General features: G+C 42.7%; 1 protein-coding gene and 1 long non-coding RNA gene across 3 annotated transcripts in view; both read left to right on the top strand.

Annotated features, from left to right (window-relative positions):
• The window catches only part of LOC309530531 (SERTA domain-containing protein 2-like), a 20,634-nt gene extending 15,156 nt beyond the window's left edge, over positions 1–5,478 (top strand). For both annotated transcript variants that reach the window (XM_082219557.1, XM_082219556.1), the window contains exon 3: positions 3,309–5,478. In XM_082219557.1, coding sequence (XP_082075683.1) covers positions 3,313–4,167 — 855 coding nt within the window. In that variant the 5' untranslated portion in view covers positions 3,309–3,312 and the 3' untranslated portion in view covers positions 4,168–5,478. The remainder of the gene's footprint in view (positions 1–3,308) is intronic.
• A 4,813-nt stretch (positions 5,479–10,291) lies between these two features.
• LOC309531041 lies at positions 10,292–11,355 on the top strand. Its single transcript, XR_014219015.1, has 2 exons — positions 10,292–10,901; positions 10,936–11,355. It is a non-coding gene; the product is annotated as an uncharacterized lncRNA (long non-coding RNA).
• Positions 11,356–11,480: the final 125 nt, after the last annotated feature.

Consider the following 11,480-nt stretch of genomic DNA (forward strand, 5'->3'; position numbering starts at 1 on the left):
CCTTTGCATATTTCTGCATTTGTTGGGAAGGGCACAGATCTGCACAGAGGAGAGCAGCAGAACATAATATTGTATGTATTTCAGGGAGGGAGAAGGGGTTCACTCAGTCATAGGAAAATCTTCATATGGTCGTCTTTAGTTTGGAAGATTTGCCTGGCCTGAACTGCAATGTGGAGCTGGCAACCACTACTGTCAGCTGAGCAGCTGTTGGCTGAGCCCAGTACTGAGACGAAAGGGAAGTTGGGAGGCCCTCTGCCGTGTGCAGGGTCTACAACATACTTGCGTCCAGCCTTAATCTGCCTTTCAATCTCAAATTTATGCATCCCCAACACACACACACCCTTTCTGTGTGTGTGTTGAAGCAATTGAAGGATCTACCAAAAGCAGATTTGCAAAGCCCAGATTTCACCGGTATCTATCTGCAGCAGTGCAAATGCCCAGTTAACTTGTTTTGGTGTTTCTGGATTCTCTCTTCTCTCCAGTACCAAACAAGGGCCTGACATGATCCTTTTTCTTGAGTCCATGCCCCAAATTGTGGGAGGCTTGAGCACCACTCAGACCTTATTATTTCTAAAGCAGGTTTAAGCACTATCCAGAAAAGGGGATGCATTAATAAGATTGCCAATTCCTCATTTACATATTGACACATCAAATGATATTTCATACCAGTTGATGAGATTATCCATGAAACTTCATGCCACAGTAAACTTATCCTTCAGTGTGCTCTCTCACTAAGGCCAACTGCTTCTCTGTGAGAAACCTACAGGCAAATGGTTTGGGATAGTAAGTGTTGTGAAACCCACATTGGTATGGATTTAGTGCAGGGGTCTGCAACCTTTAAGACAAAAAGAGCCACTTGGACCCGTTTCCGAAGAAAAAAAACCTGGGAGCTGCAAAACCATTGCGACATTTAAAACAAATATAACACTGCATATATTGTTTACCTTAATGTGCGATCTGACAGCGGGCGGGAAGGTGACGTCAGGATGGTGCGTGACTAATGCACGCACCGCCCCCTTGCGACGTCACAGCCAGTACAGCGCCCGCCACAGTGGGGAGTGTTGGGGCGCACAATGCGCCTCCTCCCCTCGCTAGTATCCACCCCGGAGCCGCGACAAAGGTGTAAAAGAGCCACATGCGGCTCCGGAGCTGCGGGTTGCAGACCCCTGATTTAGTGGTAGAGAAACAACTTGGCTAGTGCAGTGGAGGTTTCCTGGTGCCTCCCTCACATTACAGCCCCTTCACCCCTTGAAAAGCCACTCCTGAGGGGGCTGTAGCAGGATGGGGAAATTAGGAGAATTTAGTGGGGCTGCCTAATTGAAGTGCCTTTCTGCTTATACAAAACATTTCTGGATTCAAACCATTATCTTCAGCTGCAGAAAGCAATGTTTTTGTGGCGCTTTGAAGACTATATGATGCAGTGTGGCGTAAGCTTTTATGGACTAAAGTTCTGGAGTCTCAACAAATATTTCTTTAACATACCACAACACAGTTTGTTGTTTTGGTGCAACATAGTTACCTTTCTCAAATTTGCCATTTGCCTTAGGTACTTCAAAACCACATCCAAGTACGCCAGTGTGTGATCACGACATAAAATGATCTGCATGTGATTTCTTTCACAAAAGTGTTTTCTATGTAGAAAAACCTTGATTGCTGCTCCCTTTTGGTATGGCACTTAAACTGAGAGTGTCCTAAGGAAGTTGGTTTGAGGGATCATGCTTTAGGTTTTTATCGTTATGAAGTACAAATTCTGTGTTAGGTTTTGAGATACCCTCTTTACCCAGCTACATGCCCACAACCTCCCAATTCTTCCAAGATTGGAAGGGGTCCTGATTAGAGTACTGTTTAAAGAGGCTTGCCTATGCTATTTTTTTCTCATTTTCATTTTAAAAAGCTCTTGTGCCAGATCTCCACATTACTACTGAAACTTGGCAATGTAAGGGTTCAGCTGTCAAAGGAGAAACACTGAGGAATTTAGTTGCAAGGATGGCTGGTGTGCACACCCCTTGCTGGACTTTGATCTATGATTGCTGTAAGAACTGCTGTTTCCTGCCTGACTTCATTTGGGAAGATTTGGCAAGATCATTCCTCTCTCCCTCCCACCCAGCTTTCCTCGTTCTGAAGGACTTTCTTCTTACGAGCCAAGAGTTCTGCTTAAAAAGTCTCTCCCAAGCACCTCATTGTCTGGAATTTTGAGCAAAAGCACTGCTGCTTTGAAATACATTACGTTGTTTATAGCCATGGGGAAGCTGTTGAGTTTGCAACAGGAGCAGAGTAGCAAGTCTCCAACAGCTTCTCTGAGAGCTTTTTTCTGTGTTTGCCAAGACTAAAAGTCTATCTTCCAAGTTGGGAGGGAAGAGGAGAGAGCATGGTCAAAATCAAAAAAATTATTGGGAGAACCCAGCTTTCCTTCAGCGCTCAAACCAGCTTTTAGATCAAGCAGCCTAAAGCGAATACTGAAATCTCAATGTTTAAACCATTTTTTGCGTGATTGGGGGCGGGGGGGTATTGAGAAAGAATCTTTAGTCTCTGAATGTTGCCACTGAAAACTCAACATTATGCTAAATTAAGGAAATCGAAATTCTCTGACCTGTTACAATCATGAAGATTAAGCAAATGAGTGTTTTTCTTATTTACCTAATTTAGTGTTTACTCTGCTGGTTTGGGGGAGGACTAAGGAGCAACATGGCCACTGAAGCCCCTCACTCTGATATCCAGATCATTAACTTGGGCTTCTAGAATTGCACTAGACATTGCCCACATGCTTCCAAGCATATATCGGCAACTGTAAGGGCTAGAAAACTTGTGTTTACAAAATTAAAGCTGGGATTCTTGGGAAGTTGAGGTCAGCAGCTTTTCTTCATGCTTGTGGCAAGCTCTTGCTATCCTTGCATTTCTGCCTCCTGTCCAGTCGTTGGCCAGTTTAGAGCAGATTCCTTTCCACCTCCAAATACAGCAATCTGTTAGCTCTATGAAGGCAGTGATGGCCAAACTTGGCCCTCCAGCTGTTTTGGGACTACAACTCCCATCATCCCTGACCACTGGTCCTGTTAGCTAGGGATGATGGGAGTTGTAGTCCTAAAACAGCTGGAGGGCCAAGTTTGGCCATCACTGCTATGAAGAGATCTGCCACAGCACCCTTGTTGAACACAAGTCTGACTTACATCTGGAAACTCTACTATAACACCTGGACTTTCATGGTAAAAAAGGATATATAACACAGAAAACCTAGGAGTGTTGTTACAGCCGTATACTTGACTGTGTTATACCGCTCTGCAGTTTTATCATTGGTTTATGCTCTGTTTCAGGTTCATGTTGGGAAGAGGTCTGAAACGCAAGCTGAGTGATTATGAAGAGAACATGGCAGGTGTGTCAAGTGCCTTCGATTCCAGCCGAAACCTGCCATATCCACTCAAGAGGCAGCTGGTGCTCAATGTGTGCCTCACCAAACTACAGACCTACAAGATGTTGGCAGAGCCAAACCTGCACCGCTCTGTCCTTATCGCCAACACAGTCAGGCAAATCCAGGAGGAGATGAGGCAAGAAAACAGCCAGCAGTTCATTCATATGTGCAGTGGCTTCAGCACCAGCCCTTCCAGTTACCTGGGCTTGGATTTGTTTGGAATGCCATCACACATTTTCCCAGGTGTTCATCAGCAGGAGTCCAGCGGTCATGAGCCACGGCCTGTGGAAGGCCCAATTGAAAACAACTTGCTGGTGGTTTCAGATAATGACATGTCATCTGCCATTTCATCTATTCTGAAAGACTTGGACTTCATGGAGGACGTGAGCCCACCTTCGTACCTGGCTGGATCTGGAGATGATCAGTTTAAGACTTCTGAAACTTCAGGCTTTCGGTTGGAAGATGACAGACAAGACTTGAAGGGAGTGGAATGTGCATTTGGTTCCTTCGAAATTTCAAGCTCAACTAGCTACTTGAAAGACTTGGCTATCGATGACATTTTTGAAGATATTGACACTTCGATGTACGATTCAGACTTTGACTGCCCCTCACTAACTCCTCCAAGAGCATCGCCCGTGGCACCCACAGAAGAGATATTGAAAACCTTCTCTTCTTGCAATTCCTCCTCAGCAAGCAACATCCCAATATGTAGAAGTGATCTCAGTGATTTGGACCATATCATGGAGATTCTTGTAGGGTCTTGATACTTTTTTAAAATCCAAAGATACTTTTTCCTGTGCTACCACCCTATGCTGGTTTGAAGAAAAAGCCACACAGAGAGAGGGATTGAACTTCAAAGTGTTATGTTGGAATGGTAGTTAGACATTGTCCTTAAGTGGTTCTCAAAACCTCTCCAAAACTTATATATAAACCAAAAAAAGTGGCAAGCTGTTATATAAAATGGAGTATTTATTAAACCAATTGTGCAATTTTTTTATCCTAGGGTAAATGCAAGGAATATGTCTCTTGCACCTTTCCCTAGTCCCACAAATCTCACTTTTTTAAATGTGCAATTTTTAATCTGTCCGAAAAATTTGCATAACAGTAATTTCCATAAGGGGAAAACATCTTCTAAAGCCTAATGATTCTATTTTTAATATAAAATGAGACGCTTTGTTGACATTCACTGGAGTTGCATACTTGGATTTGCAACCTCAGTAAATACAAATATATTTTTAAAGTATTTAAAGGACTACAGGCCTCTTCCCTTTTGTTGAAGGAGCTTCAAGATGCTTGGCAGCAAAATGCCTTGCATTTTGTAAAGCATTTGAAACTATTTATTTTTGTAAAATTTTATAGTCTTTTTACATTTTACTACATTGCTCCATCATAGTTTAGAGATAACAAAAGAGTTACGGCAAAGCACTGATCTGGTTGGACGGAGCTGGCACTACCTCTCTAAGCAGCAATGCTGTAACTCTTTCCAGTGCTTTGTCTAAAACTGCAGATTTTTTGTTTTCTTGGATGGTGTTTGTGGCGGTATAAACAAGAAACTTCTCAGCGTCATGGCTGGCTTCGGAAATTTTATGGTATTTAATTATACGCATTTACAAATGTAATTTATATGTAGATTATCCGATTTTAAACTTTGTCAGTATTATGTGCTTCAATTTGGGAGTAATATGGGTTTTATAAAATTTAGTATTTACTGTACAGGTAGAACTATTTTAACTCTTTGGAGAATATTGTATCTCTGCAACACGATTTCTAGATTTTATGTGCAATATAGATCACTTAAGCAGAACATTTTTGCACACCTTGTATTCTTAAAGAAGTGCATCAAATCCAAATGGCAGGCACCAATTCAAGATACTAGAGGTGTCTGAAGTGTACTGTGTGCACTCTTATCTCCTGGCAACTTTGTCCTGTAGGAGTGGGTTGGGATATGTCTAAGAGCACAGCTGTGGCCTAGCAAGATTCCTTATTGTGGGAGGAGGGGTGTTGCTTTGTTCAAAATGCTAATCATAGATTGTATGCCTTTCATGGTGGTTTTTACTTCTTTTCTTTTTCTTTTTGCATGAAAAATGCTAATAGTCTGCACTGTGCAGATCTTAGGATCACCCTATCAGAAGTTTAGGAATTTGCACATCAGTGATCCCTACAAATTGCAGAAGCATATTTTGTCATATTGTAACAGGCCTGCCATCAGCATCCAGTATGCATGAATGTGTCAGGACGCATGCACCCCAGCAATGCCCACCAGGACTAAAGCCTCTTCCAGCTTTTCTTTGGTGCCACTGAGCAGGCCTTTCCTGCAGTAGTGTTGTTGATTGATCATGGAAATTCATCAGATATCTGTACCCACCTCAGTTTCTGCCCACTCCACCCATTCATCATACCTATCTAAGAACAGATGGCGTCAAAGTATCAAAAGCCAAAACCGGCCATCCTGTTTGTCATACAGTGGTGCCCCACAAGACGAATGCCTCGCAAGACGGAAAACTCGCTAGACGAAAGTTTTCCGTTTTGGAGGTGCTTCGCAAAACGAATTTCCTATGGGCTTGTTTCGCAAGACGACAATGTCTTGCGAGTTCCTGCTGGTTTTTTTTCCTCCCCCCCCTTTTTCTAAGCCGCTTATCAGCTGATCCGATCAGCAGATAAGCCGCTAATAGTGCTAATCCGCTAATCCGTCAATGGACTTGCTTCGCAAGACGAAAAAACCGCTAGACGAAGATAATCACAGAACGGATTCTTTTCGTCTTGCGAGGCACCACTGTAGCTTCCAGACACATTTCTAAAGGCAGAGCAGATTGTATTAGAATTGGAAGACACGCCCCCCCCCCATAGCTCTCAAATGTAATAAGTAATTCCTATTACATTTTTGGGAAACGGAGGCTGGCAGCCCTCTAGCACTGGTTGGAGCTGAGCTGCCACTTGGTTCCAGTAGGAGGTGCCCAAGCACCACAGGGAAAAGCAGGCCAAAGCAGCACCAGCCAACATCAGTTCCTTGCCCTGTTGTTCTAACCACACTTGACTTGCTGGAATCATTGCTTCTCCCCTTCCCACCCAACTCCCATTGATGTTCTCCTAACCCCAGTATTGATACGACAATGGAGGAAGGTTTGTTCTGAGAGCATACTGGCTCAACAGTGATGCATTTTGGGGATGAAAGGCTCCAGACTGGGGCAAGAACGTGGTTAGTTATGGAACGACCAGCATCACTGTATGTCCCTAGGATAAATGCATGAGGTAGTTCCACAGGTGATGTGGAGAAAATTATCCAAATGTGTCACTATCAGTAATATTGCTATTGTCAACCTTGTTTTCTAACTATTTATTTTAACTTTCATTTTATTGTTCATGAGGAATCCATCAAGCTTCAGATTTTTTAATAATGGAAACAGAACCTTGTTTAATCTGAAAATAATTTAAATACTCTATCTTGGGTTCCAAATATTGGGCTATTTATTTAGTCCTGACTCTACTAATAATGGAACCAGATCCTGCAACTAATGCAGAATGAATCCTGTTTTGTTGCCCTAGTGCACAGCTTGGCAAGCAAAGTGTGTTTACATGCACAACCCATGCAAATAGATCTATACCACAGCAGCAGAACCTTCGACAAAATGCTGTCCATCCTTGATGTAAAGGGATTTGGGTATAAAGAATGTACACAGATTGTGCAGAAATGCTTCTTTATATGTATAAATATGAATCTTGAAAATGGTAAGGGCCTTCTGCACTGTGATGAAGCAGAATTGTGGTTAAAAGAATATTTTTTAAAATTTCTGTGATAATAAATATTTCATTCTAAGTTCTCATCTACGGAAGTAATTCTTGGTTAATTTGAATATTTGTGTGTACTTACAACTGCATTCCTGTTTGCCCTTAGTTTTCTACTGATACATAATGCCGGTAGGGCAAATAACCTGACTTGGGCATGAGAGGTCCCATTCCTAACCAAGAGATACTGACTTGCACTGTGAGCAGCACATTTTGTGGGTCTAACTACATGTTACAGATGTGTGAAGAAACCGCTGTTTCGTAAAGAAACATGGCACTGAGGAGAGGACCGCTACCTTTTATCTGCTCCAGTTACCTCCAGCCACTTTTCCAGAGAAGGTTTTAGAGGTGCGTTAAACACATCACAAACTTCACAGAGAAAGCAGTTAGCTGGGCAGCAGTTTGGAGCACAGAAATGCCAGGTGGGTAGATAAGTATTGACTCTGCTGGTTCTCTGTGGGTCCCAGAGGGCCAAGTTGCTGTGTTGGCATGGAATGTTTATGAACATTCCATATGCTTGGCTCACAACCCGTCAGGATGTTTATAGTTCTTTGAGACACGGGTTAGTTGTCTGGCTGGGATTAAAACCTCACATTGGCCCTTAAAACAGAGTATTTTTGTGTGGCTGAGTAAAGGAGGCAGGGAAACTCTGAGCCCAGAAGTGAGGTGGTTGGAGGAAAGGTACAGAATAAGCAATGAACAGGAAAGAATTGCAAGGGAGGAAAAGATGTGCAGAAGCTTGCCTGAAAACCTGATTGCGGTCCAGGCTTAAGGTAATTCTTATTTGTCTTTGATGTACAATCATTCATTTTCAGTATTTTTAAACTGCCCCTTCATCTATGAAATATCAGGGAAATATAGAAGAAAGATGTGTATATGTGTGTCGTAAATTGATGAAAGACTGATACAACTAAAAAGAAAAAAGCAGACTAAATGATAACTGACTTTAAAATACATTAGCAAATATTTATGAGCAGGTGTTCTACTGATGGTAGCAATGGTGCCAGCTGTACTTTTATGGGTGATCTCAAGACACAGGGAGAGCTGCAGTTCACCAGGTAATTTGTCTGAAGCTGTGCTTCCAGTGACAATGCTCATTCCAAGACCTCGTCACCAAGCTAAATTTATAGTCTTTCAAGGGGAGTGCAACCCATCTTGTACACCCAATTGCTGGACATGAGAACCACCTCCATGTTGTCAGATGCTTCAGCTTACTAGCTTACATCCAGCCCACTTTGCAAAACCAGGCACTGGTCTGAACAGCCTCATGCTGCCATGTTACTACAAACACTTTGATAGCCTCACCCAGCAGCTTCTTATAAAATATTTTAACTGATGGACTAAGGTAATGGGTGGTATACAAATACAATTCCTTATGTGGACAGGATGGGACCCTGTAGCATGGGCAGAAACCCTCCAATGCTTTCTCAAAGTGACCCTGTATATTGGGGGAGGGAAGGGAAAGAGGTATTTGTAAGCCCACTAATGGCCATGGCTAAAGGCAAAAGTATGCAGAGCTGTAAATGTGCATTTTACGCCCCCCCCCCCTTTTTTTTTACATTAGGCTGGTTCTTTCACACTGACACTTCCCTCCCTATTCTCTATCCAGGCAAGGAAGAAGCATTGTCAGAGTTCAAGGATACATCCCAGCCAGGCAAAACAACTCAAGGGTGGTGTAAAACCATGTGGGTAAGAGGTCTGGCTTAGGGGGAAAGTGTTGTATTTGTGATAAATGTCTATGCCTGGATGAGGCTTCAATCCCATGCAGCTGGCCTCATCAGGATACTTCCCTCCCAACTGCTGTAGGACCAACTCCTAACTCCTAGAATCTGAGGGAGTCTACTGGGTCATAAACGCCTACTCAACAAAGACAATTGGAATGGGGCCGTTTATTGCATAATAGAGTCGCAGGTCAGTCAGTTCCAGGTTCACATAGCAGGTGATGGGAAAGGCTCTGTGGTCTCTTGAGAGCCGCTAACAATCTTGTATAGACAGGGAAAGCTAGTTAGGTATGTCTAACCTGGTATAAGGCAGTTTCTGAAGTACTTTAAATTCCACCCAAACATCTGAGTGAATAGCTTGTAGGGCAGCGTTAGAAGAAAACATTTAACAGCAAAACCTCTATATTGTGAATAGTTTATTAAAGGCAGAGTTACAAAACGTATCAGTGCAGATTTGTTCTTTTATCAACTGGCCTGTAAGAGGCGTAATTTTTCCAACTTTGAGCTTTGTCATGTTACGGGCCCTCATGCCATGCTAACTGGGTGCACATGTTCTGCTCCACTCATTGTTAAGCAGCTTTAAACAAAGGCAACTGGACACTGAATTTGACCTATTGCTATTAAAGTAATAAGGACACATACACAAAAAAGTATCTCCTAAACTGACAATAGTGCCCACTGAGTTTTATTCCAGAACTGAGAACACAACCCATAAAATGTTCTATAAGCTACACTTACATGTAGATTATGCTATGTTCATACCGGCATTGACTGCAGTTCTGGGATAGAGCCTTACCCGTCATCACTTGCCCTGACCCTTCAAGAGAAAATTCAGGACCAGCACCCATAATTAACGTCAGTGGATATGACAATAAGGCCTTCTAACATTTCATGGTTGTAAAACAGTTTCAGAATTTAAAATACACTCAGTATAAAATAGAAGGAAGCAAACTTTCTCTTTCCGTGACAGAATGTTAAAAGTGTATCATAATTGAATGGGACAGAAGCAAGGTGAGCAATTGCTCTCGCTCTCTGCTCCCCACCCTGCCTTTTAGTCAGAGACAGACTCTCAAGTGCAATGCTTCCCAAAGTGGCAGTGCTGGAAGAAGTTACTCTTGACCTAATGTGGGACTGATGCTGCTAGGATGTAAATTATAAAGCATAGAGTGACACAGCGTAGCTAAGTGAGGGGAATGTTACAAGTAATATCAAGGTGGGGGCATAAAATATCTAATTTAGGTTAAAAGAGGGCTGTTTCTTGAAGTTTGAGAAGTACTTCCTAGTTCCTGGACTCCTTTGCCCTAGTGCAGCACTGTTCAAACCATTGGGGGTTTCTCAGAGAGGTACAGTGGTACCTCGGGTTACAGACTCTTCAGGTTACCTCAGGTTGAGAACTTTACCTCAGGATGAGAACGCAAATCGTGCGCTGGCAGCGTGGTGGCCCCATTAGCTAAAGTGGTACCTCAGGTTAAGAACAGTTTCAGGTTAAGAGTGGACCTCCGGAACAAATTAAGTTCTTAACCCAAGGTATCAGTGTATACCAAACCAGAAGACAAACTTTTCCCTTTGACGTTAAAGCCATACTACTTCTGCAATGTGCAAGTGAAGGAGACTTTGAGGGTTGTATGCAATCATGCTGTTGATGTGCACACAAAACGATTTCCGCTCCCATAGCAGGGCCCCATATCTATCTTCTCCTTAACATCTGCTCTGGAGAGGTGCCCCCACCCAGAGCAAATTTTGGGGGTGTATAGGGAATACAGGTGGGAGTATAGGAAGGTGATGGAAGTTCCACCTGTGTAATAATTGAATTCCACACCAAATATGCTCTAAGTTGTTCAGCTCAAAAAAGGGCAACTATGCAACTCACATGGAGTGAGTGCAGTCTCTGAAACACTCCCAACCAGACTGTGTTGGGAGTGACTAATCAAAGCCTGAAAGTCACTGCTTTAGTGTATGCTCCTTTTAAGATACATTGCAGAATTCTAGCAGAGGCCAGAATACAAGACCAAGCCTTTCTTGGGAGAGGCCATAACATTTAAGGCGTTGAAAGGCCCTTAAAGGTTATTGGTGCAATGCTATTATTAGTGGCCTATCCAACAAATATATTCAGGACTCAACCATTTTGGTTCATTCGTATCATGCAAAAGTATCCTATCTTGGCATAGACGTTCAAGGACGTGTTTATCTCTAATGCTAAAGGAGAAGGGTCAAGAGGGAAGGACAGTTGTTCAACAGTCTTCTGATGAGTTGCACAACAGGATGGTTCAGATGCAAAGCAAGCAATATAGAGGTGTGGCTGATACTCAAGTTTGCCCATCTCCCCCAAAAGGCAATTCATAAACCAGTTATACTAGTGGAGGCACAGGACTGCAAGTAGGGATAAATAAGAGAGAAGTTAGGACAACCTGTACAGTCTTGAGTTAACCACAGAAATAGTGAGCTGGAGAAACAAAGGTTAAAAGGCACACAAACAACACACATTTTAATTTGGGGGCATAGTTAAAAAAGTTTGACAAATGCCATTAATGCTTAAAAGATAATGGCAGGATTGATTTAGCAGAGCACAACCC

Source organism: Podarcis vaucheri (assembly GCF_965113315.1).
Source record: "Podarcis vaucheri genome assembly, chromosome: 1".
NCBI lineage: Eukaryota > Metazoa > Chordata > Lepidosauria > Squamata > Lacertidae > Podarcis > Podarcis vaucheri.